Source organism: Dinoponera quadriceps, unplaced genomic scaffold (genome assembly GCF_001313825.1).
Source record: "Dinoponera quadriceps isolate SergipeBrazil2010 unplaced genomic scaffold, ASM131382v1 scaffold555, whole genome shotgun sequence".
NCBI lineage: Eukaryota > Metazoa > Arthropoda > Insecta > Hymenoptera > Formicidae > Dinoponera > Dinoponera quadriceps.
The window spans coordinates 1,275,089-1,297,142 of NW_014554717.1; the positions used below are offsets into that span (position 1 = coordinate 1,275,089).

General features: G+C 42.9%; 1 protein-coding gene across 1 annotated transcript; it reads left to right on the forward strand.

Moving 5' to 3' along the window:
- The first annotated feature begins 511 nt into the window (after positions 1-511).
- Positions 512-1,856, forward strand: LOC106741135 (putative zinc finger protein 840). Its single transcript, XM_014612827.1, has 2 exons — positions 512-667; positions 951-1,856. The coding sequence occupies exons 1-2, from the start codon at positions 512-514 to the stop codon at positions 1,854-1,856; spliced, it is 1,062 nt and encodes a 353-aa protein (XP_014468313.1).
- Positions 1,857-22,054: the final 20,198 nt, after the last annotated feature.

Here is a 22,054-nt window from a genome sequence, read left to right on the forward strand (position 1 = left end):
ATACGGATCATGAAAGTCGCGCTGAGGACGATCGAACGGCGACTAATACCGAACTAGGTGCGACAGTCTTGTCAGTTGCGATCGCTATTTCGTGTAGCACATGTCGCGGCACGAAGATTTCGTGAATCAGTGAGAAGCGGTTTCGAAGTGTTTAGTGCACCTGAAACAACGAGAAACTGACGTCTAATCGTCAAATATCTTCGCCGACGTATCTTGTGCGAACACAAGTAAGAGTTTACTAAATTATCGAATGTTCACAAAATAATTCTAGGTATTCAATACTTACACTTAACACTTAACTTTCTATTAAATGTTAAATTAATTATCCCAAAAATGTCACTATTATCTTAAACTGACTTTTATTACACGTATTATTAGGCTATAAGTCACTTTCTCATCATATTTCATGTAAGATCCAATATTTGTCAGCTTATCGTAAAACTAGTAATTATGATCGTCATGTAAGAAATTATTCGCACCATATTTTCTGTGTAATATCTGTAGTACAAATATGAGGGTTAAAACAGTCCCAAGGCACAGAATACTCCAAAGAAATACGAGAGTTGCAACTGCAGTAGAAACCTCTACAGACGCGGAAACTGTCACTGATCTAAAAAAGAGTCGTGATTCAGTGTATACGATGAATGGTCAAAATTTATATAATCAGGTGAGCAATTACACGACATTTTTCAGGTTTTCCTTTAACAAAATTTCTACATTGTTAATTATAATTAAAAATTCAATAAAAATAGAATGAAATGCCGTACGGTCAATTTGTAATTAGACAGAATTCTTTATAAAATATATCTTTTGATAATTAATCAAGAACAACGTTCGTGCGAATAAGTTATAAAATACCTTACGTATTAAACACGGAAATATGGTGTATAATTCCGAATAACGTATGTTAGCTTAATTTTCCGAATATTAAGACGTGTCTTATACAATAGGCATACGAGTCACCTTCAGCGATTCTCATTCCTGGTACAATGTCCAGTAGTTCGAGCAGCGAACTGACCTTGTCCTCATCCACCAGCGTATCATCATCGCACACGAACGATAACAATAATAACACAGAAGTTGTGAATCTATCAACTAAAGACGCTTCCAATCGCGTCGATAAAACTGCGTCAGGTACCTCCGTTGAGCCAGATGATAAGTTGAAGGACACGTTCCTCTACAAGATTATGACCGATCCGAACTTCCTGGAGAACATACAGAGAAACAAGCAGCTGAAGAAGTTCGTCTGCATCTTCTGTAAGGAGGATTTCACGACGTGCGAGGAATTGACGAGTCATATGGACGTGAAGAAGAACGATAGCAATCAGATCGCCTGTTGCGCCTGCAAGAAGACTTTTGCCGAGAAGAGGTACTTGAAGTACCATCGGAGATGTCACTCTGAGAGGACCAAATTCACCTGTGACATTTGTACGAGGAAGTATACGAGATTGGACAATTTGACGAGACACAATGTGTTACATCTGAACCCCGATAAGTTCCCTTGCACGATCTGCAACAGGACCTTCACGCGCAAAGACCTGCTGAACAAACACCGGAAGAGTCACGAAAAATATAATCTTTACTGCGAAAAATGCGGCAAGTACTTTAGGAAAATTCTCACGCTAGAAAATCACCAGAAAACGCATGGCGATCCATCGAACGCTTCTATGAGCGCGGCTGCTCTCGAGACCGAAGTTTCTATTAAGAATATAGATCGCAAAACGGAGAATATAGCTTGTGCCGAGAATATAATTTGTACAATTGAAAATTCAACTAGGGACGAGGATTTAGTTTGCAAAACTGAGGAATCAGCTTGTAAAACATCGAACTTACCTTTCGATGAAAATATTTGTTAGATAAAGTTACATGTTTCACTGCTTGATCTCAATTTGTTAAGAGATACAATAATGGAAGCGGATTTCGAAGAAAGTATTATTTTTCGAAGAAAGTAGAAGTATAACAAATTGCACAAGACGCGATATTATTATAAATCAATTCGTATATATAGTATCGACTATTATATAATTATTATACTTGTTATACAGTAATCTTTCGCTGTATATTTGTGGATTTTTGTTTACATAGATGTTTGCTATTTTCTTGACTTACAGATAAAACGTGGTTCTAGATTCGGAGAATATATTTGGAAAATATAATTATGCGGGCAAATATGTCATAAATTAATTACATGCACATACAATACAATTAATTAATTATTGTGCTATTATTACTGCTATGTCAAATACTTAAGATTGTTATTATTATCAACAATAAAGAATAAATAATCTCATAAACATATGTTTTCTTAAAAAAATGCAAATATATGTACACTTTTTCCTTTATTATATACGATTATATGCACAACCAAGGATGTTTTTTAATAACCTAATAATAATTACCAATTAGGAATATAATTTTTTTTTCAAAAATAAAAAATTATACTCGAAGTTAGGGAAAGAGGAAAAATGTGTTATCTTTTTCTTTAGATGTATCTATCTTCAATCTGTATAACTGATAATAATTTTGAAAATCTGAAAATTTTAGTAGAAATGTTCGATAGTAAAAATTATATTATTTTTTGTTTTTCTCATTTATTCAAAGTAAGGAATACTTGGAAAGTAGGATATGTAACTAATTATACTCAATCACGAAATAAAACGGCCACCTTCCCCGTCCCTAGAAATCGTCGCCACTCTTCGTCTCTTTTAGCTTTATTCACTCGGTTCTACATTTTTTTCTTCATAGTTCTCTTCGTCGTTCACTCTCTTTCTCACTTGCAATTTAATGCAATTAAGTCGAGCGTTAAAATATCGTTCTTAATTCGCCGGCGGCACCCTTTGTTTTAAACGTGGTTTTAGCGCGAGCGACTCACGTTGAAGCCTCTCGTTTTCTCTCTTTGTCCACGTTTACTCTCTTCCTCGATCCGTCTCTCTTTCTTCCATTTCCCTGTATTTTGCACTCCTCCCCCCTCTCTCTCTCTCTCTTTCTTTCTCTCTTCTACTAGACGCAGCGTACAATTCGTTTTTCCCATAAGAAATACATGCACGCTATCGTCACGTTTTCAAGCACAATGCACGACTTTGACGCTCTGTTGCCACAAGCTGGTCTCCCACTATGAAATTCTAATTATTTTCCATTTTCTTTTTGGAATATTCAAAGTTTTTCGCCACGAGAGAAAAAAGTTATAACGTTCGATGATGCTTAAATATGAATATTAAACGATACAGAAAGTCAAATATCTGCTAAAGATGAAACACTTTCTTTACGTATCCGACATAAAAATTATCCTTTTGAAACAAAGTACGATAGAGATTTTTATTTACAGAATATAAAAAACGTATTAAAATGTGTCAATAAGGCGTAAGAGAGAAATGACATCGTAAGTTTACCCTTTTCATTCATAACCATTGTGGACAAATTTTGCGCATATTTATATCCAACTTAAATCTCTTCTCGTTATCACTTTCGTATTTTTATACCTATTTTTCATTCTGTACGCTACCAGCCACACTCGCTCCATATTCTCTTTGTTCCTGAAGAACTCGAGAAAGGTTTTTTCGCCGTGGCATCGAAAGAAAGCTCGGCGAAGCACTCAAAGATAGAGCAATAGGAAAGTCCACCAATTTTCAGCGCGTTTTTCTCTCTCTCTCTCTCTCTGTCTGTCTTCCTTCTATCATCCGAAATCCTCCCGTGTGTGTCCCTTTGATTCACTTACTTGTCCAACGCGTATCGCGTATGCGGACTCGACCAAAAATGTAACAAAGTTTCCAGGAACGTCCTGTCGGAGAGGCCAGTACAGATTCTGCGGTCTCTTTGGTGAGCGTCGAACTCGCTTCTTGCTAGACGAACGATGTCCTCTCTTCGTCGTCCTTTCGCCGACGACCTTTCCTTTACTGTGATACGTCTGAACATTACCCAGGTACCCGGGACGATTATGCGTGTAGCCCGAGCGATCCTGTATAACCTCAGATACTTCAAAAACTATGCAACGAACTTGCGTTGTTTGATTTTTTCCGAGATATTGCGTTACTACAGAACTTTAATCACACCGTATTGGCGGAACTGTTCGATTCTAAATTTATTTTATAATTGGATATATTGAGCATACTTATTTGTCATTTTTAACATCGATTTTAACTTTTATCATTGTAAGAACGGAATATTTTGTTATGAACATATATTTAATTTTCGTCTTGGATATTTCCTTTGATTTTACAAATTGACAAATATCTTTAATCGCGTAAAACGATGCGAATCTTTTTAAAAGATGTAAATTGTTTGCGAATGTATAAGACGGACGCATTTTCAGCAAAGGGATAGACATCTTAAGATTGTTTATCTCCTCCCGTTGTTGCTTAATCTCTCCTTGTGCCGAAATTTAAGGCATTATACCGTAGAAGAATCCCTTTGATGTCGCGCTTTACATGCAATATTTACATGCTATCGAGGGAAGACTTTAAACTTCTTAAAGATATTTTGAAGGCCCGGGAGTACTTTCAGCGAGCTTGCTGCATTAAGAATTCAGAGGAGGGGCACGGTGGCATTTATTCATTCAGGCATTAATGAAAAGTCTGTATGGTAGCGTTCTATGTACAAAAGTCGACGCAAAGAACAGGACGCAAGCGTTGTTACGTGCAATTTTCGTATTTATCCGTATTCCCCTTAATCGCCAAATGTTTTTATTTAACGTTTTTCGTATTTATTTTACTAAGTCGAAAAAGAATACCGGGATTCGCCACGTTTATGCCGTACTTTATGTTACGTTTGTCACTCGACGTTATTCCATGCATCCTAAAGTATATACATGAATCTTTCACATGTATTAATGTCATAAACAATATCAGATTTTGCAAACATCCGAAACAGTTGCATCTGGCTCAATTAGCCGCTATTACAGCGTGAATCGCGCAATCCAACATTAACGACACGCTAATATCTCCGCGCACCTAGGCGGAAAACGGGAGGAGCGAGAAGAAGAGGGAAATGGAGAAAAGCGCGCGAGCGAGGGCTTTCCCGCAATTTTAAAAACTGCTAAGCATTCCATGTGTTTGTTTGAACGCGCACAATGCCATTAGAAGTGCCTTTTAGTTCCTCTATCGTCCTCGTCGTCCTCGTCGTCGTCGTCGTCGTCAACGTCGTCTACGTTGTCGTCTCTCTCGCGGCCGACCCCTCCTCGCTACCCTCTTTCGCGGCACCTCCGACCCTCTCGTCGGAAAATCCGCTCGCGGCAAAACGCGCTCTATATACGCAGCGCTGAGTTTTTCCACGGTTTTCATCCGGCACTTTGGCGCTCGTTTTCCCAGACCGCACGCGTGTACCTGCGCGCACATGTTGTACACGCGCATCGCCGTTTCCTCCCTCCATCCTCCCTCCCTCCCTCTCTCGTCAGGCGGGGTCATAACGTTTGTTTTCGTGCTTATTTTGCATCGCCGAACGGAAAGCCCTCAAAACACTTGGAAAATCAAGTCAGCGTGAAGTAAAGGAGGATAGAGCTGAGAGTGTATCCCAATAAGCAAGATACGATGGCAGATTAATTCACGTCATGTACGAGAGAGATATGAATACAAAGCTCTTGAAACCGGGGACGCGTAAAGAAGGAATTAACTGTACGTATAATACAATTGAAATTTAGTTACCAAACCTAGTTTTTAGCTTTGAGAGCTAAAAACTAAATACAGGAAAAGGAAGAATTAGCTCTCAGGTGGAAATTAGCTGTTCATATAATACAACTGAATTTTAGTTAATTTAGCTCATTCTTTTTGTCCCTGTACCTAGTTTTCAGCTCTCACAGCCAAAACTTAGGTCTGGTAACTAAATTTCAGTTGTATTATATGGACAGTTAATTCCTTTTTTCCGTGTATGGTTTCAAAAAACTTTAAGCGACCTCGTATTTTCGCGCGTAGTCTTGACTGCTCCGAGATTCAAGTCTTCTGTGTCGGCTCAATCGGAAGAATCAATTATTCGCGCGTCTTCCTTTGCTTTATTCGGGTGTCGCTTGTTGCTCGGTTTATTCTCGCGCGTCTGCACGTCGCAATGCGTGTTTACGAGCGCGTGAACGAGAACTCGTTACGAAGGACGTATGTCCTTTGAATTTTGCTCGCTTACATTAATATTGCATCAATGCCGTGTCAAAGAGCACACCCTTCCTCGTTCTCCGCGCTACCCTTTGCGTAACGTGTACCCTTTTGCACTTCGATGAGGCTTTCTCGAGCGGCCAAGCAGCGCGCGACTGCCTCGTGAATAATTAGTGGACGAGACAAGACATTAACCGATGGATTTGAACATTTCTCCGGCTCGCCCCGAAAATACACACATTCCGTGTCAATCCTCTGTGCGCTGGATGATAATTAAAAAATGGTGAACCCGACTGTAAAATTAAATCTTCTGCGTTCTAGCAAAAGCTTAAATTCGGCTTTTCTATATGAAATGTTTTCATTATGTATAAACGGTATATTTTACTGAAACGAAACGTGTTTAACGCGTGTGCAACTATTATACTATTCTTTCTACTGTGAGCTCCTCCCTCCCTGCGCCCGAATCGTAGGCGTCTGTTTGATGTACTCAGGACGGAAAACCGCGAAAACACTCGAGCGTACATATATTTCAGCCAGAAATTCAGCTAGATCGATTTCGGCCTGACTTAGCCACCGAGGAGGTATCGTCAAGGCCGTAGGAAAGTGCTCTCGCGGAAAGAGCGAGGAAAAAGAAGAAACCACCCCGCTTAGGCAAACGCGCCCAATAATCGCTGATAATTTATTAAGGCAAAAAACGCTGGCGATCCGCCCCTCTACCAGGCTTCTGCGTTATTTAAGAAAATAAATATTTGATATTTCAAACAAAGACCCGGCTATCCTACTCTCGCCTGCCCGCTTGCCTGCCCGAAGGAGGAGGATAAGGGTGAGGCCGCGAGGAGGAAGGAGCAAGGATCGCAGCTAAAAAGTGTCGAGGGAGAGGGTCGCTAAGTCTCGCCCGCTTAAAGGCACCGACTCGGGGGTGGCGACTCATTGGCCGTGAAATATGGGGTAAAAGGTTCGATAATTGATTACACAGATTTTTTATGCCGCAAGAAGCCTTAATTCTCGCCGCTACCCCTTGGAATAATTCCGCGCCGGGAAACCTGAGCGACGAGGCCGGAATATCGAATCCCCTCCCCTGCCCCGGCTTCCATCCCTTACAAGGGAAGACAATCTCACGTCGGCCCTTACAACCGGTTCCGAGATTAATCGAAATCGCGATTGCGCTCTTCACGGGCGAAGCGGGATGCCCGCTTTATCGAATGAAATCTTCCGTCCTCCCAGGCGAGAATCACTTCGGGCTCACGGCCGAATACACATCTATAAATGTTATAACGTTCGCATAGACAGGGAACTGTTGTGCTTTCGGAACACTTATTTTCCGTTCGTTCGGACTAATTTATCTTCCGTGATCTTGCTCACTTACAAAGCTGGCATCGGATTTTCCCGCCGGGACCGTCCGCCTTTACCGCCCGTAATTATTTCTACGTGATAAATAATTAAAATTGCAGAAAAAGGAACGACGCGCGTGTGCAGCTCCGCCATTTCTGCGCAACAGCGTCTGCACGCGGATATATCCCTCACGTGAGCCGAAATACAGCTTGTGTATCGTGGGCGACTCTTTGCGCGCGCGCATGAAAAATCAACAACTAAGTCAACATCAAAGAACCGACTTGAATAATTCTTTCCGGCGGCCGTCAATGGCCGACGCGATATTGCATGCAGGTCGATACTGATACATGAGAGCCAATATAGGAACAATGCTTCCTATTAAACGTAGGGTGCGCGCGGCATATTTTCTGTGCGAAGAAACACGGGTTCTAATATTAATTTTTATCGAGACCCAAAGCCGAGGGCACAATAGGGGGAGCTGTCTCGCTCGCGGCGCGCGCTCTGGAGACGCGTATATTGATTAAAATGTGGAGCGCCGTGCGAGGAACGCTTTGTCTCTCTGTGTGAAAAATCATTGCCGCGCTAATTCGAAAATATCGAAGCGGGCCGGGAGACGCCGACAAAGAGGGTGGGCGAGGAAGGGGGCCCGGAAAGAGAGAGAAAGATAGGCGCGAGAGTCGATTTATACATTGCCGCTTGTGCGAGAGTGTCGATGGAAAAATATCGCCTCGCCGATACCGATAGCCTCTCGCATGACTCCTTTGTTATTATACTAATTAAATTGCTCGTTCTCTCTTCTCCCTGCGATACCCTTTCCTCCAGCAACGCTCCAACCACATCACCCCCGGCACTCCCGCGTTCGTTTGAACTTTTTCTCCTCGCCGGTGATTCCGAAGGGTTTCGCTATCGATCTCTCGCTAAACGTACTAATTAATTGACGCGGGAAGGGTTGGTTGATTTCAAAGTTCCACCCGGGGAGATTTCATCCCGGAGGGGTGGTCACTGCATTCGTGTGCTTGGCACTCGGCGTAATTATGTTTTATTCGCCGATATAAAGAATAGTATGCTTGATTCGGCTTCCGGGTTGACACCGCGCGCGTCCTACGTGGATTTGTTTCCGACGTTTCGCGGATTAAAATATTCACGAAACAACGGGGGACAAGTCCACGAAGGACGAGGCACGAGCCCGGGAGCCGAATCAAACATATATTCACATCGTGGAGACTTTAAGTATATGGGATAAAAAATGATATAATTAGTTGAGCGTCAAGAGAGACGACCGTCGTCCGGGAAATAACTCAGCTCGTTCTTATCTGTTCGCGCATTTCTCTCCATAACTATCCGCCATTTCTAAACATATAAAACGTTTCTTTCAGTCAGATGGAATACACAATTGCTCCACCATGCGCATTATTAATAAGCACGCTTTTCGCGAATGTTTCCCAAATCTGGTTTTCAGAGGAGAATTAAATTAGCATAAGAGCCTTTGGAAACGGAAGAGGATGGATAATTCAATGCTGCCGCGTAGTGTTACATTTCAAACATTCGTTTTAATTATGATACGAAGCGTACGGTAAGAATTTATGTTTTTCGTAATTACATGCGTACCGGTCTTTTACGCTGCGTTTCTCGCGCCACAAATCATATCATCCGCCGCTGGTCTCTTCTTCGTATGAATTTTACGTAACGCGGAAATCGCGGACACAGAATACGCGTCATTCGCGCAACAGCTCCCCGTTTTTGTAAAATCTGACGTTTCAGAATACATAGTCCTTCCTTCATAAAGAGGAATGAAGCAGACGGGGAGCGGATCTTTATACGCACACAAGAACTATTATTACATACATTTTTATAAATTTCATCCCACACACGTACCTTCTCATTAGATTTATTTTTAAATACCTAACGCTTTCTTTTTGAGCGCTCCCGTGTGTTCTCGTACGTATCTCGAAAAATGATAAAAAAGCGGATAGGGGAAAAAATGCAATTTGCAGTTCTTTACGTGGAATCGTTATTTCCGTTAATGACGTAGACGTAGACATGCTTATTATCGCCGTGCACGGCGTACACGTCACCGTTCCCGTGGCCATAGTCGAGTGACCGGGTAGGGGGGAGGTGGATTTTTGATCTCTCATTGTTTCGTCCGAAATTAATTCTACGCGAAAGACGCGAGCGTGCGCGATATTGCACCGCTAAACGACATGTTTGCGCCGACGTACCGTCCGTGTCGATTGATGACACGGGGGATTCAGCCGTATGAATAGCGTAGGCGATATTGAAAGGACGGAGGTCTCTCGCGACGAAGACTTCCGTGCAATCTTCCAATCGGTGTTACGGCCCGGCATTTACACGGATGTATCCGTGTACGCTCGTGTGCGCGCGAAATATCGCGAAAGGAACGCGGACGAAAATTGATTCGATCATCATTCGTCGCCGAGGCGGACGAACGCGCGCGATAGCGCGCTCTATAAATAGTGGCACCGATGATGGAAGGCTTTAAATGAGATGATATGGCCTCTGATCGACCCAATCAATGCCTCCACTAAATCATCGTCTAAACTGACGGCCGCAACACCACCGGCTAATGTACACACGCCGTGGAACGTTGGTGGGCGACCGGAAGAGGCCACTCATCCAGCGATTGCCGATGTATGGCGTCTTTATGAGGCCACGTTACCACGAGTGCTCGTCTATGCGAACCCGTCGTCGCGAATCGTTACGGCGGACGCATTGTTTTGCGATTTTGCGCCATCAGTCGAGCCAGCGGAAAAGATTGTGCGTGATCGTTTACCGGTTTACAGCACGTCGCCCCGAATTACAGGAGATTATCGTGAGAAAAGTCACCTAATCGCCGATATTCATGATCACTTTAGGCGGATTTCGTAAGTTACACAATGATTTTCTAGCAGCTCGTGTGAGTTAAAGAATTCGAGTTAGAAAATTGCACGGGAAAGCATTGCAATTCAGAAATCAACTTCAACTTACCGAAACGCAACTGATTAAATTCGAGAGGATGCGTTAATTAATATCGCTTTGCGATTCTCCTTGCTAATCATTCTTACGACCAAATTAGTGACTCGTAAACTTTTCGGTGGGGCCGTGTCTCCGCCGGCGCAGTAGTGCAGCTCGTTAAATTCAGGAAGTACATCATTTTAAAAGGTTCCGGTTATAATTCGGTGCGCGGAATGCAGTCTGTTGACACAAAACGAAAAAGTGCGTTGCACGCGTGACTGCATCGTCACGCATAGCGTCCGTCGTGACAAGTTTTTATTAAAAAAAAAAACAGAAATAATAATCAGTGCCGTGTTTCCTGTCGACATTGATGTGTGCGGCTATGTGTGAGGGAAACACTCGTTCGACCGTTCAAATTCACGTATGGGAGAAATCGGAGAGGGAAGAGAAGTAGGGAAATTCTATTTATCACATACCGGCACCGTGACGACACACGAAGTTAATTAAATTTGATCGCGATAATTACCCGGAATGAAAGCTTTAACCGTATCCGATAACCATGTACGTATACGTACTCATCGATATGCAAACTCGTTTAAATTCTGCCGCTCGCCCGCGCACAGGTGTTTCATAAGTTATAAAAAGATAAAGCACGCGACCGTCCAATTTCCGTTCGTTTGTCGATCACGTATAATACCAATTTACGGTCGCTTGTTAAACTAACTTTGATACATCGATATACACGTATCAGACTAAACGTTCCATACTCCAATATCACGCAATTTCTCCTGAAGGGGAGAATTGCTTTTCGTCGAACGGCTATAAAATTATAGAGAATAAAAATTGCATAAAAATTCGAAAAAAATCGTTGGAAACATAAATTAGAAAGATGTTTATTTATAACGAAAGTATGTCGACGAAATATATTTTATTTTAAAGTTATTTAATTTATTTTTATTAATTTTCTTTAGGGAAAAAGGGAGATGAAAAATTGAAAACAGCTATAAAGCTGATGCTGTGCCTTTTGGCAATATAAAATATTTACATATCTATATAGTGTATATTATTATTATTATTATTAAATATTCATGAGATTAAGACATGAGATTAACCTCGCCGGATATTGCTCGCAATATATATCCATTTCTTAAGCGTACGCGCTGCAAAACTTACAATACAAGTAATCTCGCGACTGATCAGCAATCTTAAGCCACCCGGATAAATCTTAAGCGACGATTGGTCGGTGGCGTCTTAATGGCAGGAGCCGGGCAATCAGGTATCGACTTTCCCATTAGCCACAAAAGTTGCGGTCACCGTAACGACAAAATTGGCTATACCGAAAGGACATCGCACCGGTGATGTCGCCGGTGTCGTCGGAGGAAACGCTCGGACGCTCGCCGAGGGTGAAGGGGTGGCATGCGGAGGTGGCGAGGGTGTCGTGGGGGTGACATTAATTCTCATAACATTTTACGAGGCGGTATCTGACCTGTGTCAAGTCCTTCCGACGCCCAGGAGTACGGTTTAGGAGTCATAACTCCCAATCACCCTAAGACATGCAGTCGCGAGCAATTCAGCCGGCACCGAGGTGGCCGTTCTCTCTTGAATAGGGAGTTTACCAAAGGCATGTGCCTGTCTGTCTCTTTGACTTCGTCTTTTCTCACTTCACGCGACTACTGTCTTGGCATATCACTGTCCCGTAAATATTGTAAACTTTCGGCGAACGAATTGTCCGCCGGTATTGCGTCTGAAATTTTCTCCCATGACCGGCTGAAATTTCGGCGCTCCACGATCGTAATGACTCGTCGATGGAGTCATATTACGGGGTGAAAAGAAGCAATAAGTAAATAATTTATTACGTGATGTACATCCCTAGTAGAAATTTAAGGCATTTTTTTATTGAACAATTACTGAACTGTTGTCTTAACTTCTGTCTAATAACTGACGAGTAAAACTCTACTTGAAATCCCTATCAAGATGTAATGCTTTTCCTGCAGTTACTGCGCACAAAAGATGCGCAAAATCTGAACCTATTTACTGAACCAAAACAGAACAATAAATGGACAAAAAATTATTCAATTGATTAATACCAGAGAACATATACATACAAACTAGACAAAATGTATATATTTTTACCAGGAAAACCGCTTCGGCCACCGAATAAAATTCTTTCAGGTTCTTGTCCATTTCCTACGCAGTATTGTTACAACTAATGAGAATGTAGACAATGTAATGCAAGACAATAATTGAATAGATATCCAGGGAGATTACATACATTTCTACCAGGGACGGTCGTCTTTGCGTTTATTTTTCATTCAACTTAATTCGAGTGCAAGTTGCGCGGTGTTCTGATGCTCTTGGTGTCAGTCGGTCAGAGAGTGTCAGTCCCTCGTCGTTATTGTCATTAAACCGAAGAAGATATTAAATCCGTCCGCACCATTCGGATTGTGTGCGACGGCTCGGATGTACAATGGGGTGGTCAATGCGCGAATCCATCGATATCGATCGTGGGACGCGAAGGGCTTCGTCAAATCAATCAGATGGAGCACCAACGCTTCGCTATCTATAAACGCCGTGAGAGGAGGGAGGGAAGAGGGGCGCATAGTTTAGGACGCGCCTCGTTATGAAAAACGAAGAGCACAGAGGATGCAGTAAGGCATACCGGGTGAGTGGTGTACGTCATTGTTAAACCATACCAAGCCTCGTTAGGAGAAATGAAGAGCATATAGGATGCAGTAAGGCAGGCTGGATGGTGGTGTACGTCGTCGTTAAACCGTACCGGGAATATCGCCATTCAATTTCGCTCCCCGCACTTTAGAAAAAAAAAAAAGAGGAAGTAAGAAAGAAAGAGAAAGAGAGGAAACCGCTACCGCCGCGCTCGTCGTATCGGCCGACCGGAGTTCTTTTTGATCTCGCTAAAGAATTCATTAAGTTTTGCGGGCGCGGTTAGGTATTAATGCGCGGGGGTGGGAAATGCGCGCGGCGCGTTTTATGCTCGCCCGAGCGCGAGTCAGGCTGGAGAGAAGAGGCAGGCGGAGGGGGGGGATCTCTCTTTTCTCTGCCTCCCTTTGTCTGCCCTCCCATTGCTGCTGGCGTCGTTTCTGGTACCTTTGCGCGATGCTTGACTATCNAGGTGGTGGATCTCTCTTTTCTCTGCCTCCCTTTGTCTGCCCTCCCATTGCTGCTGGCGTCGTTTCTGGTACCTTTGCGCGATGCTTGACTATCGATGGCTCTTTAATATTCGCGCGCGGAACGCTTGCCGTTTCCGCAACCGCTCCCTCTGTGGCGTAAATCCAACGGAGAGAGGGAAAGAGAGAGAGAATATTTGTGTGTGTGTGTGTGTGTGAGGAGGGAAGATTCATCTCAGTCACTCGCTAAATCTAGCGGCTGCACGTTTTTTACCGTGAGATGTATATTCGCGCACGGATATTGCCACGGTTTCCACGAAGCGTGGAAGTCGTTGCGCGCGCGATTGCGCGAATATACACGGAAGTCGTTGCGCGCTTCCGAACGCTAATCACCAAAATGTGGTAATGCAAGCCCTTCCCGGAGCGTCCGATATCATCCTGTGTTCCCGTGAAGCATCGTGTAGCAAGTTTTTCTTCATCTTACGTGTTGATGGAGGGTGGAGGAGGAGATTAGGACGAAGGTGGCTCGGAAAATGCTGGCCGGACGATAGAGATCGTCGAAGGGGTGGGCAAGGCTGGGTCACCCCGCACCGGTGGAGTGCATTTGGCCATCAAATAACATCGGCAGTGCCTATAACCGGCTTACGTCCCGACATAAAGTCGGCTTGGTCTTCTCTTCCTACCACGGTCTATCCTAGCCGCACTGCCATCTCGAACCACTAACTCGTGATCAGGCCGCCTAACCATCGTCGAACTACCGCCGTATCAGGAGTTGCGGCTCTTGGGAGGCTTAAGCTCGCGATATCAGTTGATTGGGTCTAGCCGAATATCGCCGAGAAGAAAACTCCTTCGGCCTCGGCGTTCGCCAAAATGTGTTTCGCGACTTTAAAAATGTTTCTTGCCATAAACAACACATGGGGAAACAGTTTAATTGAATTAGCCGGAAAGTGGACAACCTAACACAGTTTGGTAAAAAGTTGGTTGTCCACTCACCTACCTAAGGTCTAGGTTAATACAACCAAACTTGTTTTCCATACAGTGGCGATAGATACGTACGTATTCGAATTAATCGTTCCTCGTTTTAAACTGGAATAATTTAGTGATTAAAGTAACTTAAGAATGCACAATGCAAAAATCGGAAATTTATTGCGAAAGCCGGGGATTTTAAATTGCCAATTTTCGTTTATAATTTATTTATATTCGTATAGTTTATACGTTAAAATATATCGTTCTCTCAAAGAAACTTGAATTTAAAAAATCACATCAAACGCGAACATAAGAGTGTCGTGGTAATAATTGCCTGGTATCGTCAATATTGTACGAAATATGGAAAAGGGGTTTGACAATATGGACATGATTGCTTATGAGGAGCTCTCGTTTAATGCGTCGGCTTGGGATACCCGTTACCGGTACTATCCTCCGGCACTTTCAGTTTCCCCGATTTCCAATTAAACTTTCCGTGCTGTATACGAGGCGATACTTTCCCGGATTAGCGAAGATACGCTACGGTTTGCAGCGCGGCTTCGCTGATACCGAGAGGTGGACCCACAGTCGGGGAAGGGACCAATAACTTGCCAATATCGGCATTACTGGCGCACTGAGCGCAATATAAACGTTTATGACCCAATGTGCGTCCGTTCAACCCCCGGCCGAGCTATCCTCTACCGATCCGACGCTTTTCTACCAGCGGCTCTCAGATGTATGCCATTTGTCGTGTCTGAATTTTTTATTTCATAAATTGAGCCAAGTCCAAGTAGATTCAACGTCCGAGATACGCATGCCGCGACGAGGAACGGCCAAGCATAGATCGTGAGCAATGCTTGAGATCTAAAGAATATCTAAAGGACATCTAAAGCTGTGGAAATGTCCGTATCACTCGTATAAAAAGCTCGATTTATTCTGTTAGTACTCAGCTGAAATTAATTCATACGGAAATAACTTAAACGGGATTAATTATACGAACGTGACGTCATTTAATCGCGATTCCTCCGCGACATATTTCTCTGTCGCAGGGAAATGAGAACAACTGGTCGGAAGGTATCTATAAGACATGAAATGAAAGAAGGGTAAGGATCGGTAGCCAATGTGATCGCAACACAGGCTCCGTCCTCCTGTTTCGAGCGTTGTCGTGGTCGTTGTCGATGTGCGTCGCAGGACATACCTATGTCGGTTACTCGTTGTGCCTCCACGAGCGAGTGCACATCTGTGTGGGTGCGTGTCCTGGACACTTAATGTTTCTCTATCTATAGCGGTCAGGTCGAGACAGCCTGGGATATTGTTATATACGACATTGTGAAGGACCCCGGGCAAGAAAAGGCGAGGAGTGGAGCTACGAGAGATATCGTCCGCTACCAATTACCGCCGACCAAGAGTTATTGAAAAGATCTCCCCACGGGGGATCCCACGTGGAATCGCGGCTCGGCCAGGCTAATGAACACTGATTACAGTTTGGCGAACGCCCGTCAATGATTTGTGGACAGATCGTAGACCACAGGTCGACCAAACCATTTCGCGCTGCTCGGTCGATTTTTCTCTTTCCACGACTTATATAACATTTATAATATATTAGAAAGAAATACTGCCAGGAGAGAGAGAGAGAGAGAGAGGGGGGAAGAAGAGAAAGCAGTGAGAAACTTTTTAAAATTCCTCTTTTTAAAAAGATCCTACAGAGTTCCTTTAAAAATTTAGTCACAGCTTTATAATAACGTTTATAAATGATTCTATATTATTCTTGGAAATTTAAAAATATGCAGGCTTACATATAAAGTCAGAATCTTTGTTTTTGTAGAATAGAGCATATATAATTGAATAAATTTTTCAATAATTATTGGCTCATTTTCCATAATATCGATAAACAGACCAGAATTTGCCTTCCCGTTTCTCTGGCGTACAGATTCTCCTCCTTCGACGACATCCGGTAAACGACATAATTCGCTAACACCTCTAACTCCTGATATAACAGAGTATTAGTTTTGATGCTGTCACCCCACTTTCCCGTCTTTCCGCGTCTCGCGTAAAATCGTTCGACGGATACGCTTGTAGCGCGTGCAAAGTCCCTCTTTACCAATTTTCCTCCCCGAAGCTTCATCATCTTTGATCAGCTCCAGCGACGCCCCTATAACCCGTCCTCGTGCAGCTGTCTACACTCGATGTTTCTCCCTTGCATCGAATTATGTTCGCATGCAAACATCGCCGAATTAAAACCGATCGTTCTTATCATAATCAAATCAATGATCTTTGGTGACGTGTCATCTTTTTGCTCAAATAATATTACAATATAAACTACAATTTTATATTAGATCAATATCATACATACAAGTCCATTTCCGAGCGCGGCAGATTTAAATTATAATAAATAAATTATTTATTTCAGTCGCGAGATTGTGCATCAGGAAATATATCTATCTACGATAATTTATAATTTAGAACGCATAATAAATTCGAAAGGCTTTCTTAATTAACATACGGATCAGCTTGGAAATTTCGTGGGTTCCTAGCGATCGGCGAAAGCTTACGCCGATGAGGCGGGCATTAATTATTCCCTTTAGATTACGCCCGACACGATCCGTAAGATCTCCCCATCCCCGTGCCAGTGCGTCGCCATCAATTTCATCCCTTTCTCAATAACTGCGTTTCTCTCTCTCTATCTCCTATCACTTCCTCCTCCCCTCTCTTTCTCTCTCTAGCATCTTCAGGAAGCGCCGGAAAATCTGCCTCGTCTCATCGATGGTAATGCCTTCTTTTATGATCATCATATTTATAAATGTAACCTCTCCTTCCTCCCTTGCTCTGCCGCCTTTAGTCGTAACTTCGTAGCTGATGAAAGGATCTCGTTAATTGGGAATACTGATGTCGGCACGAAGGCGAACTATATCGAATCGATCCCACCCCTCTATCGTACACCGTCGCACCCCACGCTCATCTATCCGCCCACCCACGAGATCACGACAGCGGATAAGACCCGTGAGATGCCGTCAAAGGGAGCTTATATTTATGAGACTTTCGGCAAACAAATGGATAAATCTAATATCTTCGAAGCGAAATGGCTGAAGCCGCTTGAGAAACTGATGTCTGAAATGTGAGTTCAGCCATCTTCTTGTATGAAGCCCTTGATGGATTTTTGGGCCCCGTGAAAAATGAAGTAACCGCGGTATATTCGGCGAAATTTATTGAAAGGTCAGGTTAGCTTTCTCCGTTACGAATAATCTTAATATTCCTTTATCGCCCGATTAAAGTACGAGATACGTAATATTTAATTCGCCAATCTAATTAGCATAATGCAAATAGATCTTAGAATAAATAATTAATTATATACTAATAAATAATAACGTATCGACTGAAATTTCACTCTTTATGCAAGTTTAATGCATTATCTTCGATTTTTTTCATTGAAAACGTATAAATTACAAGAGAGTACAGTGCTATTAATATAGTTTTAAAGTTTCGGAATTCTTTGTCCCGAAGGCACAAAAATTCGTTTAGAGAAATTCACGTGTGTTCGGTTAAAACCTGCTGCATTTACTTCTCTCCGTAAGAAGATAAGAAACCAGAAAAATTCGCGGAAAAAAATGGGGAAAAACGGGTTTCTCCTGATACCTTAAAACAATAGCCTATTGATAATTTAGTTAACGGTGTAAAATATTTTTACACGATTTGGGACGAACGTTTACAGAAACACTTACGCTTCGGAAACAGATTGCTTCGCCGGTTCCCGATCGAAACCGATCGCGGTACGATCTCGCGTTAGCTCATACGGACAGATGTTGGACGGTCGCAATAATCCAGCCGTAGCTTCGGGCGGAAATGACGACGCGCGGTTATAACGACAGTCACCGATGATCTCACAGAGATGATACGCGGCGATAGGGATCGCTTCTCGTGCTATGAAATTGTTTAAAAACGAACGCGGGTCCCTTGCATCGCCGGGCATCATCGCCCTAATGACGCCAACTGTCACTAGAGACCCCTTCGATCACGTGCTCGGCGATGTGTCTTAATTGGTCCGTAACCCGTCGGCCGTTATTAACGCAGAAAGTGACATTAATGCGAATATTATCCGCTCGCGACAGCCTTTCTCGACTTTTTACACAGGTAACGTGCGAGTTCGTGCGCCGGGACTTTACGTTTACGATATAATTAGTTTGCAGGGAATCGCACTCGTTGCATCGGTTGCACGCGCGCGCGCGCGCGATTCTGGGTAACTTGTGTGCTTTTGCGCCGGGAAATATTTATGAGAATTTTACTTGCTTCTTTGATCGCGCACGATCATCGCGAAGATACATAGACAATCGTTAACGTTTGCGGTAACGCGTATGTCTGCCCTACAATTACCGAGCCATAACTCACTCACTCCCCGCTGCATCTAATTACTAGGCTGATTACAACCGGCGATCCGCTTTAATAACAATACCGCGGCCACACATTGAGTTTCTTGTTCGATCAATGTTGCCGCGAATTTATTCCGCCGCGACTTTGCGTTATTTCGCGGGCTCACTATTTTCCTAATGTCCTTTCACATCAACGACAAATTGATCGCGCACGCGTGTGCGCGTACGAGTCATTGGAATTAATGGCGGCCGCGCCGTAAAAAGATCAACGTCGCGCTAATCCGCGCGTCGAACTTTTTACTTTTCCTTTGTGCCGATAGCGCATTATGCGGGAGATGTATTTTCACCGCGATTAGCGCGACCTTGATACAAAGTGCGGCCGCGTACACACGCGGCACACTGCATTATCGCGAATACATGACTTGCGTCAGGAGATGCGGTTGCACTGGCGTATCTTAACCCGGGATCAGTCTGGGACGGTTAGCCGTCTAGTGGCATTTATAACTCATCATTATTATTTGAGTTGATTTGAAACACGCGCGGTATCCTCCTTCCCTCCCCTCCTTCCCTCGCCTCGCATGCGACCATCGTCGTCGTCGTCGTCATCATCATCATTCTTCCTTACGCGTTGCCGCGCGACTCCACGGCAGCTGCCACGAGACACGCATCCACGCACACGCGCGCACGCCCCGAGCGTGTGCACGCGCGATGTGTGTAATAAAACTTATCGATACAGATCGATCATATCGTATCGGGGATCATCGGCCACCTCTCGCCGCCTCGGGCGGCGAGCGTTACGAACGACCGCACCGGCAACGTTATTAATTAATTACTCGGAGTAATTAAATTGTAATAATATGGTTAGTAATAGCGAGGGGGAAACATGTGAACACGGCGGTTACTATGCGGCAACGCTTAATTAGTGTACCGATTAGGCATTAAAGCGGTGATTCTTCTTCGTGCGGGGATCGTTCTACAGTTACATTGTCTTCGGCACGAAGCGACGATCATTCGGAACTTTGTTCCGCAAAATTACATCTCGCCCGAAACAAAAGAGAACGATAGTTACACGTCTCGTCTTTTTATGTTGTATCGGGCTGATGCAAAAGTTTGTTCCCCGGTCTTTAATTCATTCTTCGCTCCCAGAATCTCTACGGGTGCGGGATCATGCAGCTATCGGAGAGATGGCAGGTTATCGAACAAAAGCGTGCATTTAATTGGTTGATTGTATTTTCAATTACGTAAATATTATAAATGTTTCAAATAAATATATATATATATTTTTTTTTTGATTAGAAAACGGAATAAACTTTTGCATCAATTCGATAAAATTATATTGCTTGTTTTCATTACAAAAAAGAACAAGTAACTCTTTAGATATTCAATCAACATAAAATGTATATAAGTGGCTAATAAAAACCTATGCACGGAAGAGAGAGAGAGAGAGAGAGAGAGAAATAGTGCGATAATAATAAAGATAATTAAGTATTCCTAAATAATAAAGATAATTAAATATTCCTTGAAATATAATATCTAATTGCTTCGATATTAACATAACTTGATTTGTCCAGATATTTCTATCAAACAAATTTAATATTGTGACATTATATCGATCTGATCAAATTTATGTTAATATCTCAACAATTAGATATTATATTTCAAAGAATATTTAATTATCCTTATTATTATTATACTATTTCTTTCGTGCATGGGCTCTTATTGGTCATTTATACGTTTATATCGTTTTGTATGATTGAAACTAATACCACTTGAAGCTCATGGTTGAGAACAATATACTTTTATGGCTGGGGGATCTTCTTCTCAGATATTTATTTCTTCTCACAATGACGTCAGATAGAAAACGTCAAGCGATTACGGGGAAGCGTTAGACAGAACAATAGCTGGATCAGTTTGCAATGGTCTCGAGGCGCGCATTCCTCTTGTATGTTCGAACCCGAGAGAGCCTCTGTCGAATTACCGGTAGCCGGTACCGTTTCGTTCTCCAACGCCATCGAAGATGCCATAAAGGAAGCGATGGGGCCGCCTCAGTGGCATGGGCATCGGCTGAAATTTGTCAGTATTAAATAAATAACCCATAAAGACGGAACATCAATCCACCGCAGAGGCATTAACGCCCGATATAGGGGTAGGGGGCGGGAGAGGGCGAGGAGAGGCAACGGCTGTTATTTTTCATACACCAGCAACATCTTATATACGAGCGCGCCTATATATCGACGCTCCCGCGCGCTTCCTTCTCGCCGTAAAGCAAAGGACTTCCCCTTTCTTCTCGCCTCCTCTCTTCGCTCTCCTCTTTTCTCCTGCGTCTCCTCTTCTTCTTTTTCTTCTCTTTCGAGGTTTTTACGACCGGCACGTTGGACCGTATCGTGAGTTATGTCGTAGATCAAAAGTGATGTGTCTATTATGACGTAAATACTTAAAATCCCTCGAGTCTCCGTTATGGTCTCCGACCTGGCCGAAGTTTCGTTTCGATACCGCGATTTGGCCTTCCCTGTAGGTTTACCGCGGAAATTTCTGTATTAGGTAATTTCGCAAGATAAAAAAATAAAGTAGGGGCAAAATGAAAAAAAAAAAGATTTTTCACGTAAACCTTACATTGAGAGCTTTATATTCAACCAACTTACGAGCGACCTTCTTAGACATTAAAATAGTAACACTAAAATCGACATTTTTCGTCAAATTCTGGCAGTAATTAAAGCTATTTAAGCAAAACGTTAATATATTTACTCCTTCCTTCTCAGATTTATCCTTGGATAAATAACAACTTAACATATAACGGATTTTTTTTATAGTACTGTTCGAAAGCTTATAACAGGGAAAAACCAAAGGCGCGAACGACACAAGTACGCTTTCGGAGCAGTTTTATTAAGAGAGAGACGACAAAAATATGAAGAACACCTTTATCTTCAAAAAAACAATTTTCAAATTTAACCCAGGGGCAGAGTGATTATAGTGACTCATTTCGGGTGATAGTAAATTTCTTAGTGACTTGTCAAGAAAAAATGGCAAAAAATGACTTAAGTGACTGGGAACGTTATTATTTCAGCGTCAAGATCGCGGGAGTTACTTTCAGGATTAAGAGGAATTTCAGGATTAAATACAGTAACGTGAAAAATTTAACCGTGTTTATTAATTTCCTAATTTGATACTCGGTCAACTGTCACTCGACTCTGACAGTGGCAGCGCAGAGCCAATCAGCGTCGCGGAAAGGAGGATTCATCTTACG